Raw genomic sequence first — 22,448 nt, forward strand, 5'->3', positions numbered from 1 at the left:
TTAATTTTTAATAATTATAAAATAATTTTGTGTATTTTGTATATTTTGTATATTTTAACTATTTTTTACAGTTTAAAAGATTTTTATAGATATTTATCTATAATTTACCTATTGTTTTTTACTGATATATATTTATATATCTTTTAAAATATTTTGTATATCCTACATGTATTTTTGATCACTTTATTGTCAATAAACACCAGTAATAGTGATGACTGCCTTAACAAACACCAACAACTAAAGAAAAATACAGTATTTACAGTAAAAAGAAAATCCAGAAAGTACAATATTTGATTCCCTTTTAACCTTTTTTAAGCTACTTCTCACCTGTGGTGGCCCACTCAGCAGAAGTCTTCTGGGATGGGGTACAGCCGGCCCTTCGTAATCTGCGTGGTGCTGCCTGGCTGTGGTCCACTGGCGATAGTAGAGGGACTGCTCTGCTCCTCCGAGAACGTGAGGAACAGGCGGTCTGAGCGGACTGCTCCATGCCACATCAGCGTGAGGCAGCAGAGATGCTGAACTGGGCTGACCCAGCGACTCAGGGGCCAGCAGGGTGTACGCCGCCCTGGACAGCACCGCCGTCCGGGGGAAGACCTGTGTCCTGTTACATTCACGTGGAGCCTGCGTGGACTGGCTCGGTCTCTGAGCTGCTGGAGAGGAGGAAGAGGAAGAGGACGAGGAGGCAGAGGAGAACGAGGACGTGGCGGAAGAAGAGGGTGCCTGGGAGTCACACTCCTGTTTGAAGCGAATGGGAGAGGAGCAAGAGTCTATTGTATTTCTGCTACCGGACGGGTCGCTTTGCGAGGAGGGTTTGTCGAGCACACTTGAAGAACTGACGCCATTTTCTGTAGTAGAGCCTGAAAGATAGGAGAACATTTTATGAATTATATGAGGTCATGTGACCACACAAGACAAGAATCAGGCTCAATTTGTTTCCAGTGTCACTCACCAGAGGTCCTGGTAGCAGCACTGGCATTGCTGGGTGGTCTTTCCAGCTCCATGTGGAGATCATCATGTTCTGCTATTTCTCCTGAGCTCCTCTCTTCATCTCTCTGTCTCTCTTCTCTACCTGATGCAGTTTTTGTCTCAGGTATTACTCTGCGTGTCACATACGAACAGGCCAAACCCATTTCCTGTTCCAGTGCTGTACGTGTCAGGTAGCTGGAGTCAATCAGCCGCAAGTCACAGTACTTCAGTGACCTGAACAAAATCACACACAAACACGCTTAATCTTCATGTGACCCTTCAGAAGTCACTGCAGCGTTTAGTTTAACTAGTAGAATCTTATTTCATCTTTTGGATAGTGCAGGATCTTGAAAAAAACCAAACATGTATTGGGATAATGCTACTGGACAGTTAAATGAAATTACAGGGAAAGAGGTTCTAGAACATCCTGAAAGATTTTCTTTACATTTCAGTCCAAATAACATCAACATCTAATAATGAACATTTTAGAACTGTAGCTGTAACAACTGTAGTAACCACAAGGTGGTGTTCTTTTAAAAATAAATAAAAAGGAAACCAAAAGACTGGAATGCACTGTGTATAATTTAATTTATCCAGGTCATCATGTAATGACAGATAATATTAATATCTCTCTCATATTTGAACTAGAGATTTGCCACCTGAATCAAGCCTGAAGATACTCAACAAACTGACAGGTTTCAAGGTTGCAGTTTTTCTTGTATAGCTTCAGGATTGCTTTTAAGCTATGTAATTCATGAAAAAAATTCATTCATTATTATTATTATTATAAATATAAAAAATAAATATTTTTAGGCAAGCAAAAATATTTTCTTTTTACAGCTTCAAAAACAATACTTTTTTTAAATTAATTAATATTTGTTTATTTATTTAAGACCAATTTAATGAAGAAATTAAAAAAAAAAAATAATTTTACCAAAAATATGTTTTGACAGTTTTAATGATTTTGAACATCATCTTATGCTCACCAAGGCTGCATTTATCTGATCAAAAATACAGTTAAAAAAGTGATTTTGTGAAATATTATTACAATTTTAAATAACTGTTTTCTAGTTTAATATATTTTAAAATGTAATTTATTCCTGTGATGTCAAAGCTGAATTTTCAGCAAAATCACTCCAGTCTTCAGTGTCACATGATCCTTTAGAAATCATTCAAATATGATGATTTGCTGCTCAAGAAACATTTCTTATTATCAATAAACTGAAAACAGTTGTGCTGCTTAATATTTTTATTGAAACCGTAATACTTTTTTTTCAGTATTTATATGCGTCCGTATGTATATATAAAGAATAACATCACATAGTTGCCATGGAATACCTTGGGAAGGTCTCTCCTAGAGGATCTTTTCCTGTGAGGATGACAATGCATGGAAGTCCTTCCAGATCTTCATAAGTATGTGGGACCCACTCTTCATTTTTACAGCCCCTCCAAGCCTGAAATGCACAGATTATTAATTTAGAACAAATTTTGAAGGAGCACATCTTCATAAAGGGATCTAGTTCTTACCCGCAGACGGGCACAGAAGTGGACTGGCAGGCTGATCTCCGCAGCAGGGCTTCCCAGTAGCACTGCAAAGCGGTACTGTAGCCCCAGCTTGTCCCGGGCCTCTTCCAGCCGCTCCTGCGCCAGCCGTGCCAGCTGCAGCGAGGGTACGCGCACCAGTAGCATGTGCCCGCACCCATGCCTGCTGCGGCCTGGCACGCTCAGTAGATCCTCCACCATGGCGAGGGTCTGAGGGGTCACGTGATCCCGCAGTGAGGGGGCCGCTGTAAGGGCCATCAGAGCCTCTGTGTACTGCTGTATCAACAGGTAGCTGCGGATCACCATGCTGTGCAAATGCGGGTGCCTGAAAACAATGAGGAAGTCACAATGAGGGATAAACTTGGACATGGATCTGAGTCTGAGATGAGCATAAAGCTATAATGACATATTTACAGTGTAACGAACAGTTAAAGGGTTAGTTCACCCAAAAGTGAAAATAATGTCATTAATTACTCACCCTCATGTCGTTCCACACCCGGAACACAATATTAAGATAATTTTGATTAAATCCAATGGCTCAGCGAGGCCTCTATAGACAACAATGGTACTTCCTCTCTCAAGATCCATAAAGGTACTAAAAACATATTTAAATCAGTTTATGTGAGTACATTGGTTCTACCTTAATATTATAAAGTAATGAGAATGTTTTTTGTGCGGCAAAAAAAAAACAAATAACGACTTTTTAACAATATCTAATGTTGGCCGATTTCATAACACTGCTTCTTGAAGCTTCGGAGCTTTACGAATCAAATCAGTGGATCGGAGCGCCAAAGTCACATGATTTCAGCAGTTTGGCGGTTTGATATGCGATCTGAATCACTGATTCAAGTCAAAAGATTAACGCTGTGAAGCAGTGTTTTGAAATCGGCCATCACTAGATATTGTTAAAAAGTCATTTTGGGTTTTTTTTGGCGCACAAAAAATATTCTCGTCGCTTTATAATATTAAGATAGGACCACTGAACTCAAATAAACTGATTTAAATATGTTTTTAGTACCTTTATGGATCTTGAGAGAGGAAGTACCATTGCTGTCTATGCAGGCCTCACTGAGCCATCGGATTTCATCAAAAATATCTTAATTTGTGTTCTGGAGATGAACGAAGGTCTTACGGGTGTAGAACAACATTAGGGTGAGTAATAAATGACATTATTTTCATTTTTGGGTGAACTAACCCTTTGAAAGGGAAGGTAATTCACTTTAAAGTCTCATTTCGAACTTGTATTTTTATTTTAGACATACAGAATTCAGCTGTGAGAATATGAAAAACAGACTGACCTCTGAAGCAGGGTTTTGACCATCCGCTCAAAGGCGTCGTCACATCGAAGGATTGGACTTGCTACTCCCCACTGCAGGGATTTGCTGTAGTCCTTCAGCCCAAAGTAGACCAGGTCCTTAGGAGAAGCCTCACCCTGCTGGTAAATGCAAACAGTAAAATTTTCACTTTACTGAGCACAATCACAATAGTGTTCTTTTTTTTATGTAGCTCTTGCTTGAAAATGCGTCTATGAACACATTTAGGTCATTCATTTTAATGTGTCTGATGAATGGAAATCTCTGGCATTAATATCATACTATAATGTGTTAAAAATGTGTGAGTTGCTTAACCGATTATGTGAACTTTGATAAAAACTGCTGAAGTGAAGTTTTTTTTTAACAATGTTGTAATTTGCTTCTAAAATTCCTGGGATCTAATCTGCGCCACAGAATGTGCTGGAAAGACATCAAGAGTGAAAAAAAAATAAACATTAATGGGTCACTACCCTTTACGAAAAAAAAAAAAAAAAAAAACTAGAACAAATACATATTTAAGATTGGGGCATGAATATTTAAAGTTTCAATATTAGTTATTGGAGAAAAAACATACTAATTGACCACTTCACATTGATTTAAAGCTGCTGTCCGCGATTTTTGGCCCTCTAGCGGTTAATAAACAGAACTGCAGGTGTCTTGCGGAGGAACATTCTAGCCGGAGCTACTTTTCTCCATGTAAGTCTATGGTGAGTCACGCAGTTTCTGTGATACTCTGCGGCGAGTCCTACCAGTCGGGTTTGAAATAGTCAGAATATAAACACTTATTATAAGTGTACCATAATGATTCAAGATAAGACAAAAAAACGGTTTGGAAAATGGATTCATGTTGTATATTCTCATTATATAATTTTTGTACATTTTTAACACCCAAAAAGTTGCGGACTTGATGGATCTGAAATGGTCAATATTCATATTCATGCATTTTTATTAATATTTATTTTAATCATTTATGGCTTATGATTTATCAGTTTCACTTTTGATTTGCTATATTTATGTACTTCTACTTTACATATTAATTCACATCATATTTTCAAGTATTCACTTGTGATTGTACCCTTATGGTTATTCTTATTTTATATTTAAGAGTATAATTGTTATGTTCAATTGTTCTTCAAGTGTTCCAGTGTGACAGCCAGGTCACGCTGACACGTTTGTGGTTAGACATTGGACGCCTGCCAATTACGGCAGAAGTGATGTTTTTTCAGAATTAATGTTTGCTGACATTTAATAGTGTAAGATTTGCAAAATTCCCCAAAGGGGGTCAAAACAACTCTTATATCTATTTTTGACACTGGACCAGTCTATGACAAATGGGTAAAACCATTTAACCTTTTCTTTTAATATAAAAACATCCGTTTTTGTGGGCTGAGAATTTCCATGTACGCTTATGGTGGCCTATAATATGGACTGAGTTGCTGATAATTCAGCTTTTTTTCTCTACTTTGCTCTCCTGGGCTTCTGCTTCCTCTCTCTTATCTGCAAATGTCGTAATGTTTTAATTCTTTTTGATTTTCATCTATTAGATACAATACTCTAAATTTATTATTCACTATTGACTAATACTTTATGATGGTTATTTTACCTTTTGGTTTTATTAAGTATTTTCATTATCGATTTAAGTTTGCGTGTGAGGCTAAATTTAATTGTAATGAATAAATAATTTTCCATCAATTTTATCTACTGCCTGGATCTCATTTTCCCAAGTTTTTGCATCAGGACTGCAGCTTTAAAATAACTGTTTTCTATTTTAATATATTTTAAAATGTAATTTATTCCTGTGATGACAAAGCTAAATTTTCAGCATCATTACACCAGTCTTCAGTTCAGAAATCATTCTAATATGATGATTTGGTGCTTAAGAAACATTTCATTTTATTATTATCAATGTTGAAAACATTTCAGGATCTTTTGATTAATGAAATTCAATTCAAAAGAACAGCATTTATTTGAAATATAAATCTGTTGTAACATTATAAATGTCTTTAATGAAGCTTGAGTGACCGAATGGAATTCAAGCGTAGTTCAGGCAGACCACTCATTGCTAACTACATCAGCTGACGCTCAGCTGACCAAATTACTCCACCTACTCTAATCAACTGTATTTAAGCCCAGTCAAACGTACTCTTCTCAGTGTGTCGCACAGACATTTGCACCCACCACCAGCCCTTCACCTCCTAATACCTCCATTATACAGCGTTGGATCTTCTTAAAACATACAACTATTTGTCAATCTTTTGTAACTGTTGTATCTCTTCTGCATTGTGTATAGCTAAGAAATATTTGGTTACTGTCAGGCTGGGGGATTTATCCCTAAGGATGTATCTTAACTGTCTAGTATGGCAGCTGAGCCCCTTGATACCAAAGCCTTTCGCCAAATTCATTTTGTCAATAAATTTACTATTCTCAAAAGTGGTCCTGACTGAACTATCACTTTTGAGCCAGATTTTTCTAACAGCATGAATCAGCGCAAACCCTCTTTTGGTGTTAAAAACTACTGTCAGAATTTACTAAAGACACACAGTGAAAAATTAGTGCTGAAAAGGCATGGACACAGTTATTTTTGGAGCTGACCTTATTGCATATGCATTTGGAGGAGTATTAAAATGAATCACGCAAGGTGATTTATTAAGGTTTGTACTCGTAGATTGCGTTGGTCATTATGGAAATGATCCAGCTGTGTCTGTTCTTTAATTTGCACGTCATCAGTATATCAAGCACAGAGCTTTCCACTTCTCTCATGCTAATTTGCCTTGTTTAGTAAATCTGGCCCTTGGACTCTTTTCATCCTTACAGAATAAATGTATTCATTTCTTTTTTGTTTTTCAATCTTACTGACCACAAACTTTTCAACGGTAATGTATGCATACACACTTGTCAAACATCTGATTTATCTGAAATCTTATCTGTCCTCCATAAATTCCTTTACAGACCTTCTTGGGGTCAGTGAAACTCACCAGGTTTTCAGTGTTGGGCCAGTGCACTTCATTCTGGGTACTGATGCGTGACTGACGGCTCTGCAGGGTGAACGGGAAGCAGCTGACCTGCAGCACCAGCAAGTTTATTGCTTCCAGAACCTCTGGACAGTTCACCACGCGGTCGGCCAATCCCTGCAGCTCCCCGTGACAAACTGACCCCGACAGTGCGCTGACGGAGAGAGAGAATAAAGACAAGAATTCTTAAGATGTTGTCAGCGACATTTCTGACAGATCCTATTACAAAAAACGTAACTGTGTTTCTTACCTGGTCAGGTCAACGTGCGAGTTGTCGTGAATAAGGACGAAGAGTGTATAAGGATTCTGCTTGACCTTCCTCATGAAGGCCTCCATTTTTGTGTGGACCTCCGCGTCCAGACGCACCACATACTTGTCAGACTTCTGTAGAGCTAATGACGCGTCCTCTATACCCAGATCTATCAGGACGCCTAGCAAAGACATGAGTACGACAGCAACGTATAATATTATTGCAATGACTCTTTTATCAAATTACCTTTCCTGGCAAGGTCATTGGTTTTTTTTTAAACAGTGCTCTTGACATTGAAAACAAGTTAAATATTCCTTAACTCTCACTGTCAAGATTTTCAATCATTTATGACGCTTCCCAGCCACTGACTTGTTTTTGTCAAGTTTTTTTCAGCAGTTTTTCACTGTTATACAGTAAGCTAACGTGATCATCATACATTCAATAACATATAAATAAAAAAATGCCTAATGTTACCCAGGTACATGACTGTGCAAGTTTTGGCGGTGCTGATGGACTCGATCTACTCCATATATGTTTTGATCATCATTCTAAATCTGATCCGGACAAAAAATTATTTTTGTTCCAAATGTTGCTTTTTTATAAAACCAACCCACATTCAAGTGTTGATAAAGAAGAATGCATGAAGCTAAAATGGGTTTTCTTGTTTAGAAGCAGATTCTCTGTTCTTTCTTTTGACATATTGAATGTGCAGATATTCATACAACTCAATATTCTGGGGCCTAAGAAATTATTGTGAAAATGTTGAAAAACGCTGGTGCTGACTGGAAACTTTTTTAAAAACCGTCGGCAGAGAAAGAGCTCAAATCAGCCATATAGTCTCTTCTGCAGTGACGTACCTGATAGTCGTATTCGCTGGACTGTTTGGTGAACCAGGACGTGGGAGGGCGGCACCAGAATCAGGAAGTCTACCTTGCAGAAGCGGCCCAGATCTAAGCTCTGACTCCCGGAGTCAGCGATAGCACACACCTGCGACAAAAGGCTGCGTGCAACGCTCAGCTGAGGAGGGTGTATCTGAAAGCCATCACTCAGCAAATCTGTAACACACATCAAAAGTCAAATAGCATTTACAAGATTTGAGTGTCCAGATGAAAATGAAAAAGAGTCAAACATGCCAATAAAGCATTTTGAATCTGAAGGGTTTGAGACAAACGGAGACAGCAAAGGCTCACCTGGCCCTGATTCTGGTACCATGGCTGCAGCCTCTTGGGAGTGAATGTATTCGGTGAGATGTCCCTGAAAGGGCTGAACCACCCTGTCTTTGCGTTTTCGTTGGTACCGAACTAGCTGTTTGTCCATGTTGTCACCTGTAAGACCGCAATCAATTTGAAATATAGAAAGACATACACGTACTACCTTTCAAAACTCTGAGGTCAAATCTAACAAAAAAATATTTTTTTTCCAATTTTTAAATAAATTCTGCTCCTTTGAGCTTTCAATTCATCAAAGAACCCTGAAAAAATATATCATGGTTTAAACAAAAATATTAAGTACCACAAATATTTGACAATAATAAATGTTTTTTAGCACAAAATCAGCATATTATAATGATTTCACATGAAGGATCATGTGACACTGAAGACTGTTTTTACTAAATTTTGATCAAATAAATGCAGCCTTGGTGGACAAAAGAGAATTCTTTAAAAAACATTAATAAATCTTACCGACCAAAACTTCTGAATGGAGGTGTACAGCTGATAACAAGTCAATTTCACTGAGAAATAATTGGACTAACAGCAACAATCCAAAATTTGACTTCGCTTCCAGCATATAAATTTTGAACGGTGTGGTCTAGAAACCTAATTTCTCCCTTGATTCCTTGAATTGTGCTACATTTAGTCGAAAACATTTCATCAATTTTTCAAACCCGTCCTTTGAACTAGTTCCTATAATCACCAGAGAGGGCGCAATGACCACACAAATCTACTCCACCTTAAAATATGTGTAAACCTTGTGTGTAAATTAATTTTTAAATAGAAGACATTAATAAGTTGATGAAAACTTTGATGGATTCCACTAAATTTGTGCACTGAGACTCACCTAATGAGGTGCTTTGGAAGTGTGAGGCAAGCACACTAACTTTCCCTGTGATGAGCTCATAGCTGATCTCCTTCAGAAACTCATTTGTAGTGAGCATGCTCTCTGCCAAGGCCCGAGACTGATATTTCCCTAAGAAAAACAACAGCACGCGTTCACATATAAGACAATAACTCCAACAACAAAAAACGTACAGCTTATCAAATTTCATGCACAACCTGACATTGTGTGAACTCCTTAAAGGGTTAGTTCACCCAAAAATAAAAATTCTATCATTATTTACTCCAAACACATAACACTTCTCAGATTTCATTAAAAATATCTTCATTTGTGTTCCAAAGATGAATGGAAGTATTATGGGTTTGGAACAACAGGAGGGTGAGTAATTGATAACAGAAGTTTTATTTTTGGGTGAACTAACCCTTTAAATGGCATTCTTATATCATGTAAAGGTCACCAAAATGAAACTATAACTAAGAATAAGTCTCGAGAGCAGCAGAACTTACCCAACACGAGCACGCAGAACTCATTGACTCCACTTTTGGAGGTGCAGATAATGAGCACATAGTTGGGCAGACACTGCTGCTGCTGCGGTGGCGTTTCACTCAGAGAGCGCAGCGACTCAGAGATGCCCTCCCCCAGGGAGCCGTGGGTGGCCAGAACCTGAACGCTGCCCCCTGACACACTGGCTTCCATTCGAGCTAACCAGGGCAGCTGGGACGGCGACATGGGAGGGCCAGTCGGGCCACACAGCATGGCCTTCAGTACGATCTGCTCAAATTCTTCCCGTAACGGGATCTGCTCCGTACCTGCATTAAATACAAAAAAAAAAGAACAAACTGTGGTCACCTCACTATAAAGCAAGTACTAATTGCTCTTGTATAACACTTGATCTTGATGCATTTGAAATAAGGTATTTAACAAGCTGTGCACCTTTATCCATGTATCATAAGTGTGCAAAAGGTGGACTGATAAATTCACGTTACTAATGCATTAAAGGGGTCACGACATGGATTTTTTTATTTTAATATGTTCCTTTTGGTTCACTATATGACAGACAAAGCATTATGAAATCATTTACTTACGGTTTATAATGCAGCTGCTGTCAGATCCAGTACAGCTGACTGCTTCATCTGTCAACAAATGTTTCTTTGCGAACTCTACATTACACTGTGCCTTATGTACAAAACAAAATGCTCCGAACAACCAAAAAATCCTCAGACGAACCATCCACTCACTTCCAATGCACTTGTTTCTGACTCTGGGATCTTACTGAAGTCTGTACAGGGATGCAAACTAGCTGTTTAAACTGGACACGTCAAAGCGAACGTTCTTTCACTCTTCCATCTGTCCTGTTGACAGACTCAAGCACATGAAGTATGTCAGAAACTGAATGCGCATCTGTATACTATATCCAGTGTAGACAGCGTCAGTGATTATAATGGGTTCTATTTGCTTTTGACCCGACGCAACGCTCGCATCTGGTGTAGGCTAATATCAGCAGTTAGGTGACTGAATGCCAGCAGGCGGGGCCTGTGGTGCAATGATATATAACTATTCGAAGATGTCTTGCTCTGGAGGCAGTCATATGCAAATGTAAAACTCGCAATATCAAAACGGCAAAAAGGCAAATTTGAGTTCTCATGCCATGACCCCTTCAAAAGTTATTTTCAAAAATGATTATCTGTGTTCTGATGTCTTTATGTCAGTATTATTTACCCAGTCGAGCGAGGTATTGCAGTGTGAGCAGTATCATGGTCTCTGTGGTGAGTAACTGGCTTGCCGACATGCCCAGACTGGCGAGGGTCTTCTCATTGAGCTCTCTGCCCTTATAGCAGCTCACCAGCAGGGGGCTCACCACCAGATCACCCACATTGCCGAAGAAGTATGGTAAAGTGCCTTGACCTGGAGAGGAAATTCAAACAAACCATGCAGTCACACATCCAAACAGTTATTAGGGAAAAGATGATCTCAAGAGATCTAGTTAAATTGTGAGCTGGTGTGATGAACCTATTTCTGTAAAACTGAAAATGTCATGCATTATTATTTCTTATTTCAGATCATGCTAGATCAACAGAAATAAGAAATAATAATTAAGAATCCTCATGCCTATTTAAGATATAAATTAACAACTTTAAAAGAAGAATGAAGAAATACAAAGAAGTAACAATAAAGGATGATGCCGACTTAACAAGATATAGATTAACTGCTTTATAAGATTTTCTTTTCAAGAATTCCGTTCTATTTATAATGATATCAGGACAATTGCATCCTTCTGACATTTTTAATTATGCTTACTAAAAATATCAAAATATTAATTCCTAAAATAAAAACATTTTATGAAGACAGAGCACTGACCAATGAGAAGGACTGGCCGGACCCCGGAGGAGTTCAGAAGGTTGTCAGGAATTATGACAGTTTCTCCCGCTGTGATTGGTTGGGGTTGTATGACGCCTGACACTGATGGAGGCTGTTGATTGGACAGGGACAATAAAGAACCTGGAACAAAGGAGCAAAACATTAAATGTATTTTTTTTTTTACTGGAACATATAGCATGTGCTGTCAAGCATTTGTGGAAACCTAATAATACTTTGGATGGATCTCTTCAGCCTCTCAAGCTTTGTTAATGTGACACTCCAATCATTGGTGAGGACAGGAAAACTAAGCTACAGGGATCTCCAAGCTCCACTCCTTCCATTGTTTCAAGGCATAAACCCTCCAAGCTTCTGCTAAACACTTCAGGACCTAATTTAACGTGACCTTTCACCCCTGTTTTTATGGAAACAATGAATAAGTCATCCTTGTGGATGTAATATGTCATGTCCCTTGGTACTTGTTAAAATAAAAAGTGAAGGTAATCAAATTCATGTCTGTTTTCTGCTCTGGGACACGCATAAACAGATGGAATCAACTGACTGCACAGACAAACAGTGTAAAAAAGAATAAAAACAAATCGACTAATTAAGCTAATTAAACTAATTAGGCTAATTAAGTCGGACCCACCAGAGCTGCACGTCAGCGGTCGGATGGCTGGCACAGGGACAGCCGTGGCTGGGATGGGCACTAGAGAGGTGGGGTGCCAGCTACGGTGGCGCTTTTTGGGTGGTCCTGATGCCATAGAGGATGCTGCAAGAAAGAGCAGATATAGAAAAGAAAATGTTTTTTATCATCAAGATAATCATTTCATTTTATATTTTGACCAAATGCAAATTTCTTAGTGTAAACATTTGAAGAGGCCATCTAAAAACATCTGCTGAGTTAATATAGACTATTGCTGTTGTGCATCAGCGAGATGATTTGACCACTAATGACATGCATGAGGCAGCATTGTGATTGGCTGGTTTAATTCTTACCCGGACTGTCTCCAGGTTCTGTGGCCCTATAGCCATGATTAGGTGTGGCGAGTGGATTTGTATGAGGGGGGCTCAGTAGACTGGACCGCCCGTCCATACTCAGACCATTAGTTAGACCGTTTACTCGCAGGGCAGTGGGAACTAAACAACAAATACATGTTGGGAATTAAAGAAACAGTGTGAATATATATATATATATATATATATATATATATATATATATATATATATATATATATATATATATATATATATATATACACACATACACACAAATCATACCTACTTAGGATATAGATTAACCATTTTTAAAAGCGTTTTTTGTTAAAAATATATAACAAAACCTTTATACACACAAATCATGAAAAACAATTCAGATTAAAATGCATTCAAGTATTTCCCAAGTGCCCTGAGGGGTGTCATGTTTTGCACACTAATAGCTAATGTCCACTTTTCTGGTGACAGACTATGCAAACTCCCCTACCTACACACAAGCACACAAATTCAATAGGGAGGAAAGCATTCTTGCGCATTTCTGAAGGAGAATGGGTCCTGTGGAGCACAATTTATTGATTACCTTTAACTCATGGCATATTGATAATGAACTGCTAGGCCACTTTTGCATCTATTATTCCTGACACATTCACAAATAGGACACATGTGTTAAACATAAATCATTGGGAATTTGAAGCGTGGGTTGACATTAAAACCCTTAATACAGAATTCTACTCTTGTATTGATGACTTGGAGTGCGTTTATATGTGTGTGTTTGCAAAAGTGTGTACAGGGGTTGTGATGTGTAAGCAGCCAATACAAATGACCTTCTGAGAAGAGATTAATTCTGTCCTTTTGCAGAGAAAAACAAACAATGAAGCAGCCAACAACATTTGAACCACAAAGTTGACGGTAATTAGCTTAATGCTAAGGCTGAATGTACAGTTTGGTTTGTTCTCTAATTCAAAGTATGAGAAATTATGACCAAGAAGCACATTGAATTGTCAAATTCAACTGACTAAATTATTAACCCCTCAAAATTATTGCTTGAGTTGAACGTTTTAATGCAAAAGCAAGTTGAACTTCCATATATGGCTTTTTAGCTTGGTATTATGAGCAATCAATGCTAGTTTAAATAAAAAATTTGGACAAATATATTGTACCGATTGGTAATGTCTTGGTCCCGTGAGTCGGTGTGTTCAACGGTTTGAGGAAGCCCACCTCTGGGGGTCCAAAAATCCCTGAGGATGAGCCAGATTGCATGCGAGCAGGAGGCGAGTCTGTGGATCAAAGAACAACATATTATAAATGCAGCTTTACTTTTATACTGAAAATGGAAATTAAAAGGTTTGGCACAATATTTGGTTAAAAGACCAAAATTTGTTACATTTGGTTACAATAATGATGAGCTCTTTTCCTATTTTGTGCAATGTAAAAGACTGTTATCATCACTAATGAACGCACTCTGTGGCCAGCTGCCCGGCTCTCTGAATGGTGTTGTGAGGAAGAAAGAGACAATGACTTGCTTTCTTTCACCAAACACTGTTGGGTAAACACTGTGTGGCCTCCAGCCAGATGTCACCAAATGCTGAGTAGCCCCCCCCCCCCCTATTTAACCTTAGGTTTCACCCCCCACCCCCATATCTACCCTCCCCCAGAACAGAACATGACCTCTGTGCATGCAGGACTAAGCAGAAACCAACAGAAGATGGACATCCTCCCCTGGACAGATGCAGCATGTGTTGTCTTACACTGGACCTCCTATGAGGTTTTCACAAGGAGAAACATCTCTGTGCAGGCCCTTTTTTAAATACTAGAGAGCTTGGCACACAACATTTGATGGTCCACACCTACACTCACCTGAGAGGGGGAAGGGAGATGGACTGTGGCCATTTGTATCTCCATTTTCCTTGCTGCTTAATGAGGATGAAGAACTAGGCTTGGACGAAGAAGCACTGCTTGAGAATGGCCGGGTCTTACAATCTGTGAAAAACAGCATTTATCTTTAAATTCTCAGTTAATGTTGAGTGAACCGTCACCTTCTCATTGTCAAATCAAACAGGTTCAGTAACAACTTCATGTTTTTGTTTTACTCCATGTTATTGGTCTGGTATAGGCTGCAGATAATTTCAGTGAACATTCAAACTGTATATTTTTTCTATAATTTCTAGGGAATAAATCATCAATTATCAATGTATCAATTTGCAAATAAGTTTGAATTTGCAATTAAATAGACATTTCAAGGAATTGTGTAATAACTTTAATAAACTTTCATTTATTTTATGTTTAAAAATAAAGTAAAATATGTAATTAACAAAATAAGAACAAAGATAATACAATTTAGAAATTCTTAATATATAAAGGAAGACATAATTAATTATCAGTGTATTAATTTGAAAATAAAACACAAATGCAAATAAATTTGAATTAGCAATTAAATTACATTTAAATTATTTAAATAAATTTTTTACTTTAATATTTGAGGTTATTTAACATTTAAAAATTTAGCAGAAAATTCAACAAAAATTTAAATTTGGAAATTATCTTTAAATACAAGGGTTAGTTCACCCAAAAATTAAAATTCTGTCATTAATTACTCACCCTCACATCATTCCACATCCGTAAGACCTTTGTTCATCGTCGAAACACAAATTAAGGTCTTTTGATGAAATCCTAGAGGTTTTTTATCCTCCATTGAAAGCAACAAAATTAACACATTCGGTGTCCAGAAAAGTAGTAAAGACATCTTTAAAATAGTCAATGTGACTACAGTGGTTCAACCTTAATGTTATGAAGCGACGAGAATGCTTTTTTGCTCTTTATTGGCCGTCTCCTGCATCAGCATCACACGCATGCCTCGTGCTGCTCACGTGAAGAGGCATCGGCCAATACTGAGCCACTGTTTGGACATAGAACCTAGAAGCTGCAATGAAAACAGCGTACCAGAGGACAGACGAATTTGCTGAATAAAGTCATTATTCTTGTTTTGTTTTTACACTCAAAAAGTATTCTCGACGCTTCATAAAATTACGGTTGAACCACCGTAGTCACGTTGACTATTTTAACAAAGCTTTTACTACTAATTTCGTTGCTTTCAATGGAGGATAAGAAACCTCTCAGAATATCAAAATATCTTAATTTGTGTTCCGAAGATGAACGAAGGTCTTACGGGTGTGGAACGACATGAGGGTGAGTAATAAATGACAGAAATTTCATTTTTGGGTGAACTAACCCTTTAATCCATTTGCTCGGACAGTTAATCGTGAATTTAAAACTAAATTTAAACAAGGCATTATACATTATCTGTGCCATCATGCAACATGTGGGTACCTTTCCAGCAGATGAGGGCTCCCTTGCACAGAGCACCCTGAGAGTTCTTCACCAGGTAGTACTTTAAGTGCTTCTGCTTCTTCGGCTGAGTGGATAACTTCAGGTTAATGTGGTTGGAAAACTCTGTAAAGTAGCGGAATCCTTTCTCACCACAGCCTACACAGTTCCCTGAAAACCCTTCATGAATTCACAAAAAAATACATCAATATGCTTGCGAAAGACTAAAAGACTACACAAAGTATTTTGAAAAGTTTTTGACGTAACATTTCACAGATTTGTAGAATAAATTATTTATTTAACTTTATCCTACTGAAGTAGGTTGTGAAATTGAATTGGAACCCCAACCTAAAAGTGCATTTTTCCCATTCTCATCTGGCAGGAAGCGCTTGTCCACTGCACAGACAAGGATGTGCTCTGGGATGCTGGGCGATTTGGCACCAACCAGCTCAAACCCTGCGGGAACCTCAATAGATTCTGTTGCCATGGAAACCAGGCGTAGATCCTTTCCTGCTTGACAGAACCCTGGGCACAGATGACTTGAGTCAGCGATATAATGAAGATCGGCCATGTTGTTATAGCTAAATGTACAATGATTCAAGATTTACACAAAGTTTCAATGCCAGTGTCTCAAGTTTTGCAATGTCATTACCATAAATTTCACCTTGACACTGACTTGACACTTATTGTGTGTTCACACTTGGCAGATTTGGATTAAAACAAACTCTGTTGCAAATGCTCTGTTAGTACTGTTCATTTGAATAAACGTGAATGCTGCCGAACACTGTTGTGCACCAAACAAGTGGACCAAAAAGATGGCTCTTGGCCCATTTTCAAACAAACTCTAATGTATCATTTTCTATTTTGATCTGGACCAAAAGAACTAAACTACAAGTATGAACATACCCTTAAAGTTTGCTCTGTTTATAACACCCTGCTTTCATAGGACTTGGAATATATGGCATACAAGTTGTATTGACTATTGTTATTGTACTTTATTGTGCTTTTTTTGCCACCTTTAACAACATATTTTGCATAGCGGACATAATCTATTTTCCGTGAATGTGCAAGACTTCCAATTCATTAGCTGCATTAGGTAAATTACCAGAAGAAGTGCAGTAAATGGACCAATAGCCATGTTTCCATTACAGATTTGTGCAAAATTTTTGCGATATAACCAATATTATGCAACTAAAATATCTTTTTTTCCTCTTACAAGAAGTCATTCCAAAAATCATGGCAACGGATGTTGGTAGGTTTACGTAGCCTATATCCCAGCCGCTGCACTAGCCATTATTTTTAATCAAAGGAAACATAGGCGTGTTATCCAAGCATTTATGACAAGGAAAGCCTCTTATACTTGGGAGCGGCCACGTTTTCCCCTCCTATCTGCTTCGAGGATCTAAATTCAAATTGTGGCATTTCTTTGTTGTTTAGAATGCAGTAGTCCCATAATACTTTTGTCTTTTATGAGTTTAATGAAGAACTTTTGTCTTCTGTCCAAAAATACTGCTCCCTCTTTAAAGAATGATCGACTTTTACATACGCCAGGTGACCTGTAAATACGGAAAAACTATTTCCATAACAGTTTTGCAAAATTTTCCTTTTTCGAATTGCCTGAAAATCCACCTAATGCGAGCATAAACATTTTTTGCGATACATGGAATTGATGTGTTTCCATTAAGCATATGTTCAATTCGCAATTTTAATTTGTACAGTTTAAAGGGTAATGGAAACACGGCTACTGTGACCAATGTGTTTATGATTATAAATAAAAAATGATTTGAAAACAAATACCATTTTTCAATATCAGGCAGCATAACAGACTGATTTTAACTAAATTAACTGAAAGTGGATGACACCGGAAGCCTTGCACATTCAATTTAAGAATGGCCACACCTACTCTTACTTTAAAAAGAGTCAGTAAAATGTGTTTGGAACAACACATGTTTTTTTTATGTTATTACCATCAATAGTGCAGCAACCATCAGGAGGAGGTCCCTGCAGGTAAGGCAACGGTGGGCTGCTGGTGTCTGAATCATCCTCGTCATCCATATCATCAATGGAATTGGAGGACTGGCAGTTCACCAGCACATGGCTGGATGGGTCGGACCTCAGACTCAGGTTCATTTTGGGCTTAATATCTGGAGGGCAGAACCAGGAACATGTGTGCTATTGCTTTACATATACACATACATGAGCTTTACAAATACGTGTGCACATATGAGCTTTTTGATGAATTTGTAGAAAATCACTAAAGTAAGTCTCTTCATAAAATGCAAATTATGACTAATACCAAATCATGATGTGAAGACAAAATGTCTTGCTTACCTTCCAGGTTGCTAGGATACTGATCGGGCTCGAGATACAGCTGTGTGAATACAGGCTGTGGATCACCACTGCTCGATCTTAATGAGGCCTCTATAGAGTTGTGAAGAGCTTCCTCAAAGCGGGCAGATTTCAGCTGCCCTGCGTATGAATTCCCCATGGTCTGAAATGAAACCGCACATTATTCACATATTCATTTTGTTTAAATCTGCCCTATATAAATACCACATACACACACATCACAATTGGTTCAGTTTTATTTTAAACTCGAAAAAAGAACTTTTCATTTTCAAGGAAATCCGTTTATAAGGAAGATGAGAAGGAAGGAGACATTAATATAATGTTCTGATGGACTGCATGAATGAGATTTTAATTTCACCCTGAACAAGGCTATTTTTAGTCTTTCGTAGAATAGTCCTTGAAACGTTTGCTGCAGTATTAACAGTCCAGGCACATTTTCCTGAGCTTGAGCATGTTTTTGAGACAGTCAGACACTATACTGTATCAGAAGTGTTACAAGGCCTAATTTCAAACAGTGGGACCTACGCAAATCAAATTGTAATGGAGGTCTGATCAACTACATTGAAGTAAAAGGTAGCCTGTGTCACTAAAACAACCATCCTTAGGACTTTTCTGCAGACTCTGATTTGTTTTGTTTTGTTCAGACATACTCAACTATAAAAAAGAAAAATAAGGGATATTTTACAGTCAGTAAGACATTATCACAAAAGAAACTGTGATGGGATCAACAAGTCCCTGATGCTAATCTGAAGGGTCCTACATCGCCTTTAAAGGGTTTATTTAGCAATAATTACAAAGCTAACTGTACATTATCCCAGAAATATTTCAATGCAGAAAGGCGCAGTTGACCAAAAACAATTGGGTACTCCAGAGAGCCATGAAATACATTTTTTAATACAAATAATTATTAATAACTGTAGCCATTTATTAAAAGTAGCCCCTGACAAGTGACAACCTGTCACATAATACAGCTGTTAGCATGTAACTAGCAACTTTTACCTTTGAGCTACATGTCAGGTATAACCATGACATCTGTCAGACCATCTGCTCTGAATTAACACTTTCAATTGCACTTCTGATTGCATTTCCTTTACTCTTTTTAAATTTTTTTCTTGTGACAAAACAAACAAAGGCTCTGTATTGTTTGCTGTTTCGATCCAGATGACAATCAAGAAAGCAAATTACGACAAATGAATTTGTCGCCATCAATGACTCAGCAGGGCCCAACATTTCACATAAAAACCCTTTAAGACAGCTCTCATATTTGATAATTAACTAAGTGTATATAACAATAGAACTGTAACAATAGAAACATCACATTTAGAAAATATTATCAATAAATGACATTGTTCATAGACTTGATTGCCTATTATCATAGGAAGCCACTATACCTTTGATTATATTTCTTTAGCAGTAGAAGGACAGGATCACCTCTTCTCCATGGTATATCAATGTTGAACCGCAGTACTCCTGCACCTACAGACATATGGGAAATGGTCAGACACAAGACAAGTTTCATTTACAGTATAAATGCCTACATAACTTTGTTTGGGCAATAAAGTGAAAATATATTGGGAAAACCAATATAAAAGCCAATATACATGAGATATTCCCAGAGCAGCTCGGACTGATCACTGCAACTATTACAGCATCAGAGACTGGGTTTATTATGATTTAAATGCACTGAATGAAGAATTTATTATGATACTAATCAATAAGAATAATAGTGAGTATTAATTCATGTATTATCTCAGATCAGACAGTTGTTTGTAAAGTAGAACAGATTGCAGTGATCTTCAACATATGTAGCTGTTAACTGATAACACTGAGGGATGAGTTATATGACACTATGACCTCAAGGGAATGTTTGTGGAACGCATAGGGGAACCTCCATGTCTCTTACTTCCAGACTTACACAAAGACTGATGGGACAGGTTTTGTTCTTTTGGCCTGTTTAAAACAAGAGTGAAATGCAGTAAAGCCATCAATCAATCAGGTAAATACTTCTGTCAAGAGTATCCCAAATTTGCAAAGAATATATGACCTGTATACTTTTGAAAATCAGAAAATAAAATATATGGGGAATTTTTATTGTTAGTTTTTTAAAATCTAGATTACAAGATGGATAGATCTATTTAAATATAATGACCTCTGCCAAGTGACACCAGGATTAGCTTTAAAATAAATACAATTACAAATAATATAGTATTATATATCTGCATTTATTTGATAATTAAGTGCTTTTTGAATGAGATCTAATTGAGATTGCTTTCCTAGGAGGCATGCTAGCATCAGATCCACTTGAAAAACCTTCCTCTATGAGACTCCACAATGGATTTGGATCAGTTTTTTTCAGATAAAAGCAAAGAAAACAAAGATTTTTAACATGGCAAATTGTTGGTGGGATAATGCATGGGTCATGTGGACAACAAATTGCACCCACTTTTTTTTACAAACAGCTCACTAGAGGCCTGTTGGGCCACGTTTCAACTAATCACTCATCTTGGTACTGTGGTAAACAGAGAAAAAGTGAAATAACATTGCTTGAGCATAGTTCGGTCTTGCCTTCAGGGCTCTCAGGGTCCAGTTTGACTGCTAATGACATTTAGGGGTGTTAAATGCTAATGTGGACATGCCTGCAGAGAGCCCTGCCTTTAGGCCAAGAGCTCTTTCAGCTAAGTCACCTCTTACTGCTTCATATATAGGTTTTCAAATTGTTTTCTAATTCTGTCTGATTATCCCTACAATACATTAAACACAAAAATCTGACTAGACACAGATTTACATCTAAAATGACACCAAGCCCCTTTTATTTACAAAAAAAAAATGAAGAGAAAAATAATGTAGTTAAATTCTGCTAAAAACAAATATGACACTTAAAGTGTACAAGCAATGAACATATAGGCTACGTTCTTTCTTTCAGCAAAATGAGTTTACTGACAACCTAGGACTTAGTGTGACTCAAATGGTGTGTTTCAAGATTTCCCAATACCAACTAAAGAAATCAAAAGCTCTATAAATACAAACAAGGGGATCCTGAAATTGCCAAGATGGGAAACACAGCCAAAACAAACCAAACCGCAGACATAATTATGCAAAGCTGCAAAAGTTAATTTACTTTGCTGGTAATGTTTGTTTTGTCACAGATTAACAATTTTAAAACAATGTGCTCCAACAGACGCAACAAGTACAGATTTCAGACCACTGTTTGGGTGCCACATGTAGACTGATGCATTCGTTTCTTGAGCTAATTTTGTGAAGTAGATTTTAATATGTTCATTTAAAAGGTCTTTTTATTAATAACAACAGAAGAATGAATACATTTAGCATGGCCGTTATTAGTCGGTGGTGCAATTTGTCTGCTTCATTCAATAATGAACAACATGCTAAATATATTTATGTCTCTGCAATTTTAGAGTGCAGATCTTTTTGATTTCTTATTCTTGTAAAAGTTCTTTGGCCTCAGTACCTGAACATGTTTGGAAAGCTCTGTTTTATTTATAATATATTTCTAAAATAGGTGGAGGTCAAAAAGGTTTAGATGGAATGTGCCACATGTGGCAGTAAATGTGGCAACAGTCCCACACTGCACTGTACCACTAAAAGCCTTTCTCTCAATCCACTCCCTCTTTTGTTTCCTCTCTTATCTGCATAATTACATTAAACTGCTGACAATGGGAGAGGAGAGCTAGCTTTCAATAAACTTTCAATGAACAAATTCTACTTTTTGTTGTTTCACAAAAATGTCTGAAAATGAAAATGTATAAAGTACAAACATACAGATTAAAAACAAGAATTTAAAGCAACACACAATTGCATGTTTTCAATGATTCATATATTTATGTACATCTAAACATAAGAGTAACACTCTATTTTGTAAAGTTTGCTCAGCCCACATGACTGTCCAGTTCACACTTAGTTTATATTACATTCAGAGATACTCACTTAAGGAAAGACGATTTAAAAAGCAAAACTTCAAGCAGGGAAGGGGGATGGGACAGAGATTAGCTAATGCAAAAATGCAAATATCTTTAAATAAATGGGGCGCTAAGAGCCATGGTCATTGACACCATGTTAGCAGGAGCTGGAGAGTGTCAAAGAATCTAACATGACGCTTCTGTACCTTCATAAGCAGCCAGGGTGTGGAGTGTGCCTCAACGATTCCCACTGAAGACCTTAAATCAGATCACTAAAACACAGCCTATTTCCATAGCAAATGTCCTTTGGATATCCAAAAACAGCGTGACAGTATTCCTTGTCCTTGTTGTGAGCTAGGAGCTCCCTGGT

At 37.5% G+C, this 22,448-nt stretch overlaps 1 protein-coding gene across 2 annotated transcripts in view; it reads right to left on the reverse strand.

Moving 5' to 3' along the window:
- Positions 1-22,448, reverse strand: part of greb1l (GREB1 like retinoic acid receptor coactivator) — a 57,856-nt gene that overhangs the window by 12,088 nt on the left and 23,320 nt on the right. Inside the window, exons 2-23 of one of the 2 annotated variants that reach the window (XM_067362470.1) lie at positions 19,553-19,637; positions 18,144-18,303; positions 17,780-17,956; positions 16,161-16,337; positions 15,816-15,992; positions 14,346-14,468; positions 13,649-13,765; positions 12,492-12,632; positions 12,142-12,264; positions 11,496-11,636; positions 10,857-11,042; positions 9,644-9,946; positions 9,141-9,269; positions 8,273-8,407; positions 7,940-8,137; positions 7,083-7,263; positions 6,797-6,986; positions 3,807-3,943; positions 2,494-2,833; positions 2,305-2,420; positions 950-1,200; positions 328-857 (exon numbers count right to left, since the gene is read on the reverse strand). In XM_067362470.1, the coding sequence (XP_067218571.1) occupies positions 328-857; positions 950-1,200; positions 2,305-2,420; positions 2,494-2,833; positions 3,807-3,943; positions 6,797-6,986; positions 7,083-7,263; positions 7,940-8,137; positions 8,273-8,407; positions 9,141-9,269; positions 9,644-9,946; positions 10,857-11,042; positions 11,496-11,636; positions 12,142-12,264; positions 12,492-12,632; positions 13,649-13,765; positions 14,346-14,468; positions 15,816-15,992; positions 16,161-16,337; positions 17,780-17,956; positions 18,144-18,300 (4,029 nt within the window). In that variant the 5' untranslated portion in view covers positions 18,301-18,303; positions 19,553-19,637. The remainder of the gene's footprint in view (positions 1-327; positions 858-949; positions 1,201-2,304; positions 2,421-2,493; positions 2,834-3,806; positions 3,944-6,796; positions 6,987-7,082; positions 7,264-7,939; positions 8,138-8,272; positions 8,408-9,140; positions 9,270-9,643; positions 9,947-10,856; positions 11,043-11,495; positions 11,637-12,141; positions 12,265-12,491; positions 12,633-13,648; positions 13,766-14,345; positions 14,469-15,815; positions 15,993-16,160; positions 16,338-17,779; positions 17,957-18,143; positions 18,304-19,552; positions 19,638-22,448) is intronic. The other variant, XM_067362471.1, reaches the window with a different exon arrangement.

Source organism: Chanodichthys erythropterus, chromosome 16, assembly GCF_024489055.1.
Source record: "Chanodichthys erythropterus isolate Z2021 chromosome 16, ASM2448905v1, whole genome shotgun sequence".
Lineage (NCBI taxonomy): Eukaryota > Metazoa > Chordata > Actinopteri > Cypriniformes > Xenocyprididae > Chanodichthys > Chanodichthys erythropterus.